This window comes from Gadus chalcogrammus, chromosome 16 (assembly GCF_026213295.1).
Source record: "Gadus chalcogrammus isolate NIFS_2021 chromosome 16, NIFS_Gcha_1.0, whole genome shotgun sequence".
Classification (NCBI taxonomy): domain Eukaryota; kingdom Metazoa; phylum Chordata; class Actinopteri; order Gadiformes; family Gadidae; genus Gadus; species Gadus chalcogrammus.
In genome coordinates, this window is record NC_079427.1 from 21,858,003 (window position 1) to 21,865,901 (window position 7,899).

At 43.8% G+C, this 7,899-nt stretch overlaps 1 protein-coding gene across 1 annotated transcript; it reads left to right on the forward strand.

Annotated features, from left to right (window-relative positions):
* The first annotated feature begins 3,730 nt into the window (after positions 1-3,730).
* On the forward strand, positions 3,731-6,676 carry LOC130406447 (PHD finger protein 12-like). Its single transcript, XM_056612032.1, has 4 exons — positions 3,731-3,779; positions 5,118-5,190; positions 5,358-5,809; positions 6,161-6,676. The coding sequence occupies exons 2-3, from the start codon at positions 5,140-5,142 to the stop codon at positions 5,778-5,780; spliced, it is 474 nt and encodes a 157-aa protein (XP_056468007.1). The 5' UTR covers positions 3,731-3,779; positions 5,118-5,139; the 3' UTR covers positions 5,781-5,809; positions 6,161-6,676.
* The last annotated feature ends 1,223 nt before the right edge of the window (positions 6,677-7,899 follow it).

Sequence of the window (7,899 nt, forward strand, 5' to 3'; positions counted from 1 at the left end):
CATCATGTATTGTGGATATGTCCTCTTTGCAGGAGAGTTGGAGCGTATGAGTTTTCAATCTGCAGGACGTGTGTGTGAGCACCAGCAACAGACAGAAAGCATGCGGGCCATCTGAACAGTCGTTGCTCACACCCTCCATGTGATCCCCTGGGTTTACTGTTGCCTGCCACTTTCATTGTCTGATTGCAAACGACGACAAGGCCACTTCTCCCCACACTGCCCTAATCGCACCCTGGAACTTCTGTGCCACTCGATTATTGTATATTTTTCTAAGCACCAGTGGATTGCAATGGTTCGGCCAGCCGTTTTGTACCGTTTTTACCTGGCGCTCCAACATCCTGAAGCCGGTCACAGCGGCTTGCATCTCAGAACCATTTGCTGCTGGCTTAAAGTGCATTTTTGTGACATGTATGTTGTAAATGAATTTTTCTTCTGCCTAACACTCTAAGGAAACTGGAGTCAGGTATTATGGAGTTATGGAGAAATATATTAGACTAAAAGAAAAACGCGGAAACGGGGGAGGAAAACAATGATCTACTTTCAGGATTTTGCATTTCATAGCACTCAACTGCAAGATTGTTTTATTTTTGTCAACACCTTTCCTCCAAAACTCGGAATGTGCCTTAAATAAAAGGATCTTAAAAACAAATGCAGTTCTATATGTTTGATTCTCAGTTATAAACACGCCGAAATATAAGATACCGATTTCTGCAAACCCACCAACATTCCATATGATTTGTGGTCCAATTTTCCTTCGATAACTACCTGTTTTGGTAAATGCATTAAAACAAAGATCAATATCATATGTATTTGTCATGTATTTCATGTCATAAACTGGAGTGCTGACCTATTGACCTATTTTTGATTGTACATAGTGTACTGATCAAGCAACTTCACAAACATCTTCAATAAAAGTTATTCAGAAACTAATCACACTTGGGTTTTAAATATGATTTATAATATACTATTTCAAAACGTTTTCAACTTTCCACGTCACATTTTTTTGCATTCGAATGGTTATCCCTCAACATGACATATTTTATGTTGCACACATTTTTGGTCCAGAAGGCCTTGTGTTTATCAAGGGATTACACTTTTGATTACCTACTATTATTAGGTAAGTTTGTCATTCAATATCTAAAATGCCATGAACCTAGTCTGAAAATATGGGTTGTAATATGAGTAATAGTTAAATAAATTCCATCCATTCACTAATTGCTAAGTAAGCAGGGGCACAGGAATGCACATTCAAACCAAATATGACCTGAAAACCAATAATTTAAACTCTTACAGTCTTACTTAAACATTTAAAACGAACGCCCCTACACAGAACATCAAAAAATGCTTAAAAATACACAATGTTCCAAAAACGGTTTAAACAGATTAATTTGAGACAGCTGTAATTGATGCAAACGGCATGTGCACAAACGTTAAGCTTTCAGGGGCGGGCCTATAGGTCCACGGCCTAAAGGGGTGTCATCAAACATCTTCTGAAATAGGATTGCCCCCCTGGTGGCCCCCCAACGCTATTGTGCCATAGTACTGTCGTCCGACAATGCACAAAGCCGATGGATCAATCGGTGCATGATTTGCGATCAATTAACGACCTGATCCAATGACGTTGGGAATTTTAAGCTGTAGAATGGTGTATTGGAACCAAACAACTTTATTTTGGGGTATGGTGGGAGAGAGTCTGCCCCTGAGTCATAAAAGGTATTTGTTACACTAGGCCTATATATACAGGCCCGTCATATATATATGTATATATATATATATATATATGTGTGTGTGTGTGTGTGTGTGTGTGTGTGTGTGTGTGTGTGTGTGTGTGTGTGTGTGGTGTGTGTGTGTGTGTGTGTGTGTGTGTGGTGTGTGTGTGTGTGTTTTGGTTCTTGGTCGTCCCTGTGCCGCCTAAAAAAAACATTCAGGAATCACCCATGGAAGTTGTATCCATAACTTCCAGATTTTGCAATACTAATTCCGTTAATTGCCTCGACTGGACGGAGGATTATAATAGTAGACGTATAGTTATTTACACTGAATTTTGCACCAGTTGAGTCTGTTTGTCATGAACCAATTAGTTAACTTTTGTATCCGAGGATGTAAGGAATGGTGTAATGTGATCATGATATCATATGATTCATTCAACAAATAAGGTATCTCTTTAAATATAAAGCGGTTACTCCTAAATACGTGTGTGTGACTGTGTGTGTGTGTTGGGGGGGGGGGGGGGGTACAATGGGTTTCATAGCCTGAGTCTAATCTTTATCGTGCACGCGGACAACGAAACTCATACGAATACGCATTTGAGATATTAGCCTCCGCGAGAACACATAAATGGTCCCCTCTGCTGGCCAAGAATAGAAATCTGAGTGAGCCATGGCTACAAGCTCCCAGGCGCCACTAGCAAGACCAATGACATACCGCCATCAGCAAGAGATGTTCAACCACCTAGATTGTTTATATGTGGATGCTAAAACGACCATCCGATCAACCACACAGGTCTTCGGGGATGACCCCGTTTATAAATAGCTTGAGCATTTGTTTCTCAGATTCAATCATCTGCATTAAACCAAGTAGTGCTCTTAGTGCATATCCGATTTCTATCCGAATGTTTCGCGTCTTACTAATACGCATGCGCATCCGGCGGTTCGCGGTTGCGCCAACTCGGAGAGGATGTTGCTTGTAGCCAGTGTTGATGCACAGGATTTTTCACAACAATAACAGCAACTGATTCATATATCAAGATACCTTTTGCGGACAAAATCGTCGACAGGCACTTGGTTAGCAGTGCATTGGACCACGCGAGGCCGAATTGGCTGTCCTATTTCCCCTACCGTCTCCTGTGGACCATGAAAACGGACGGGTTTGCAGATTTACAAGCCTCTTTTTTGCAGGAGCAGAAACAAGAATCATGGCTGGCCAGCTAGGCCGCACATTAATTTGGGGGCTATCCGCTTTCATTGGGTACAGTGCATTGTAGACAGGAACGACACGTTTCCCCGAGGACTGCTGCTAGGTAGATATATCTCCTTAAACATTTGCATTTGTCTAAGAAGGGCTCGCAGGCTCAGCTTGATCGCTGTAGCTTCACAACCTTGAGTGGTGGACGCTTTGCCTCCGTCGTTAGCGGCGTTAGCTCGCTAGCGTTAGATGGTAGCTCGCTAGCGTTAGAGCGTTGGATGGTGAACCAATCTCAGGCATAGATACTAGTGAAAGGACGGCATTTCGGGACCCGCTTGTATCATTCTGTGCTCTGTCATTTGTACTGAAAAGTCGTTTTGATACGTCGACTCCTGGATGAATGTGGGACAAAATGGAGACCCCAACGATTGTCTACGACTTGGATACCTCTGGGGGCTTAATGGAGGTAGGTTGTGGAGCTGGGAGGCCTTTTTGGCTAGCCTCATACCGCTAACGTATGACCATATTGGGTAAAATGCTCATTAGTCTTTGACACTACGCTGAGATCGCGTCATTAATAGTGTAAACTAGTACAATTCAATAAGCAAACCCTAATGCACTGTACTATGAGCATGCTGTTACTGTGCGCATTGTGGTGGGCTGGTTAGCTTGATTCACAGACATACACTTTTACAGCAATCCAGACGCTGCTGGCACCCCCGAAGTCCGAAGAACCGGACAGAGGAGTCGCAAGTATGTGAGGGACGCACGGAGAAGTGGCAGGGCCACCAACCACGACACCTGCGATAGCTGTAGGGAAGGGGAGACCTCCTGTGCTGCGACCACTGCCCTGCGGCCTTCCACCTCCAGTGCTGGTAGGGTCTGCATGCAACACCTATTGGCAGAGTGCTAAAGCCATTTCCTCTGAACAAACCGCCTTCTGCAATCGGTCAGCACAAAAGGACAGCTAGTCGTTTCCCACTTGGCCATGCTATATGTAGGCATAGCTTTGCATTATATTCATTTTGTTTGATGGACACCATGTGAAGGAACCCCGTTTAAGGTATTGGGGAGGCAGGAGAAAGGATTGACATGCACGAGAACTAAGTGTACCAACACCTTTAGCATGAGAAGCTGCTGTCAGGTTATACGTGGGGTATACGTTAATCAGTTTCTTACGATTTAAAGGCTAGGGGAAGCACACTTATGCTGTGTTTCTACTTAATAGCTTGACTTTGGGAAATTGATTAAAATTTGCCGCGGAATGTTCTGTGTCAGAATGCAGCTCTCGCGGTCTGTCGGCTGAACTCATCCAGCTCTCGCGGTCTGTCGGCGGAACTCATTCCGCTCGAGAGCGAGAATTGCTGCCTGGTGAACACGGAGCCATGGCTACCGCTCTGCGCTCTGTTTACAATATGGCGACCTCACTGACATTTTTTTGTTCATTCCAGCGCCATCTTACCAACCTTATCTAACGTTTGCAATGAAGCTGTTCATAATGTCAGTCGCTTAGTTGTTGTGTTATGAAATGTTTCGTAAAGTAGTCGTTTTATGCAATAATACTGTTGATTATGCTTGTTCGTGCTCATTGATTTCCGTGGTGTTTAATAAAGCACACTGCATTCATGTCCATTGCACTAACTACAGGAAGTGGGCAGAAATTATTCCTGTCACGGTAGTTGATTACGTTCTGCTTTATATTGGTATTGGGGAAGACCCGTCGCACTCTTAACACATTATGGTTTCTTTGCATTTGCATTTGAATATTTGACTAGATAAGGGTGTCAAAGCAAGTTAATTCAGCTTTATATTGTCAACTATTGTCACTTCTAGATATTTCTCTGGGTTGTTCATCGAAGTGACCACTGATGTAAAACATACATACTTGACGTTTATATTATTTTATACCTATTATCTTTGACCACTAGATGGAGCTAAAGCATCAGATAGCAGGAGTAGCTGGGTTCAGATGGCATACAACCATATTGGTTCTCCAAATAATAGTTTGGGTCTTAGTAATGGCTGTTTTTAAGGTAAAATATATCTTTTCTGGGATGGCAATGGAAAATGTAGGCACCATTAAATGAATGTTCCTTACTACATATTAACTGGGTGTTACATTGTGTTAAAGTATTTAAATGTATTCTACATGCGTTCAACATGGCTGTCTTGTTACTACATGGTTTGTAACTTATGGTGATTCTGTGTTGCAGCAACCCTCCGTTGAGCGAAGAAATGCTGCCACCTGGGGAATGGATGTGTCATCGTTGTAATGTTCGAAAAAAGGTGACCAACTTTCCCCATCTGCTATTTCTTCCAGTTGTGCAAACACACATCCAAGTTTCAGGATATCAGCAATGTGACTAAACATAGGGGGCCTTAGTGTTGATCCTTCAGGACTTGATTTTTATGATTTTCCTTTTCTTTTCCTCTTCCTGTTCCTTCTTCCCCAGAAGCGGGAGCAGAAGTCCGACCAGACCAACGGCCTGCCGGACAAGCTGGTGTCGAAGCGTGCAGCGTCGCCGGCCGTGGAGCTGGAGCTCAACCCCGGCGCCCTGCGTCTGGACGGCCTGCCGCCCGGGGCCGGCGCCGCGGGGCCCGGCCTGAGGGTGGCCCAGGTCCGCCTGCTGGACCGCCGGAGCAGCAGCAGACCCAGCAGTCGTCCAGGCACGCCCACCTCAAACAGTTCGTCCACGCCCACGCCGTCTGAGGACCAGAACGACGGCGAGGAGGAGGCGGAGGCCGAGGAGGAGGCGCTGGGCTCAGAGCTGGAGGGCTCCTCCAATCTGGCCCCGGCACCGCGCCTCCTGAAGACCCTTCCAGCTGCTGATCGCTGCTGCCATGGAGAGGAACCCCACGCAGTTCCAACTGCCTAATGAGCTGACCTGCACCACCGCACTTCCAGGTACACTCGCCAACACCGCAGTCTTCACAGATCTAGAATATTTTGTGGAAAGTATTCACCAGTGTTACTTATGTCTCACATGCACTGGATAGGTAGGTTTTTACAACATGGTAAAATAATGCCTAGATATTCACGCTCTTTAATTGAGCCAGTGAGATCCTATGATATTGCACAGGAGCAACATGTGTAAGATCACTCTCACGATGTTACACATACTGCAAAGGAGCAATATGTGTAAGATCACTCCCACGATATTACACGTGGGAACTTAAATCTTAAACCTAATCAGTTGTGAACATTGTAGTTGAGCAAACCTATGAATGTCTTTATTTCTTTGCCTGGCATCTGTAGGTAGCAGCAAAAGGAGGAAAAAAGAGGAACTGCTTGGCAGGCCGTTCAGGAGGCCACAGCATGAGCTGGACTCCAACGGCCTTGTCCCTCTACCGGTCAAAGTCTGCTTCTCCTGTGGAAGGTTTGTGTTTCAACTCTTTAGTCAGACTTGGGGGACATTCTCATTACCTGACCTAATAAGATACATCATAACTAGACATGTTGCAGCATTTTTCAAACGAATATCTGAATATTCAGTGAAGAAAAAGTCCATTATTATAGGGCTTGGTATTGCCAGGTACCTCACAATTCAATTTGATTCTTTAGGTCTTTATTCGATTCGATTTCGATAATTCGATATAATCCAATTGCTTCGATATCGATTCAATAATGCGTGCGGATGACAAAAACAGCTAAATATTATTTAGAATTAACCATTTCATAATGAATTAACCATTTCATTGTGCTTTAACTGGCAAAAAGGAATACACCATTGTATAGTATTGTTCCTGAGCTAAACTTGCAGCATAAAAGTAATACCGTAATTTTCGTGCCCCCCCTCCTTTAAGCGTCGGGCTCCGGCTGAGGCCGGAAAGGGTGAGACAGGTAGCGAGCAAAAGTAAAAGTGGAACCGAGATGGTACGAGAGACAGAACGAGAGCAAGACAGACATAACGAGAGCGAGACAGCCATCTCTTTCCCGACAATCCCCTCTGTGCACGAACCCTTACATATGGTAATTAGGGCTGGCCCAATTATTCGAATACTCGCTCGATTTTTTTTATTTGAAGCTTAAATCAGTATTCGGAGCTTCGTTTTTTTTTATTTTTTCACGTACGTGACGTTACCAGAGCGAGGGGGCAAATTATAAGCGTCAGCGACACACAAGCAGAGAAGCGAGAGAGGTGGAGGAAGAATAGATATCTTGTTTCCCTTTACTTTATAACACAACATTAGCGGATCTCGGGTGGAAAAGTAATACTTAGCGAAATGCTAACCTTAGCTTAGTTGTTTACGTTCGCTGTACAGCGCCGCGCCAATCAACTGTGACTGGCTTGCTGCACAGCGTGAGCGTCTTGGGAATACCCGGTCAATATAATGGATATAAAATGGACACACAAGACAATCATATTCAGTATTTGTTATGGATTTATTGTACAAATTGCCCTGAAAAGATGCACGCTCCAGGATGAATTGAAAAGCTCCCATAAGGGCTGAGATGGCAGAGGACAGCTGATTTGGAACGGAACAACAGCTGTTCGCTTTCACAGGGAAAAACTAAGGAACTTCAACCTACTTAGGCCTACTAATTGACGTTCAAAAGCTATTAAATCTTCAACAAAATTTGCAGATACTGTCAAAATCGGTTCCAGGGAGTATATAGGGATTATTAATGTTGCTTTCGATGGTGTTTTTTTCTGGAACGAGTATGGCATTCGGGCCAGCCCCAATGGTAATTAAACATTAAAACACCTGCGGCTTATAGTCCAGTGCGGCGTACACATCATTAAATTTAGCTGCTGCGGCTTATACTCCGGTGCACCTTATAGTGCGGAAAATACGGTAATCATAACATGGTCAAATGTAAAAGGCATGTACATTTAGGCATACTCGCTTCTAGATTACAATGACTGAGTATGCTTCTTTTTTTTTGAATGGAAATAATCAATTTAAAAAAAAAAATCTGAAGCGAGAACAAATAAATTGCAGTGCATTGATGAATCGATATTTTAACCCAGCCCTATAATTATGCTATGCCTA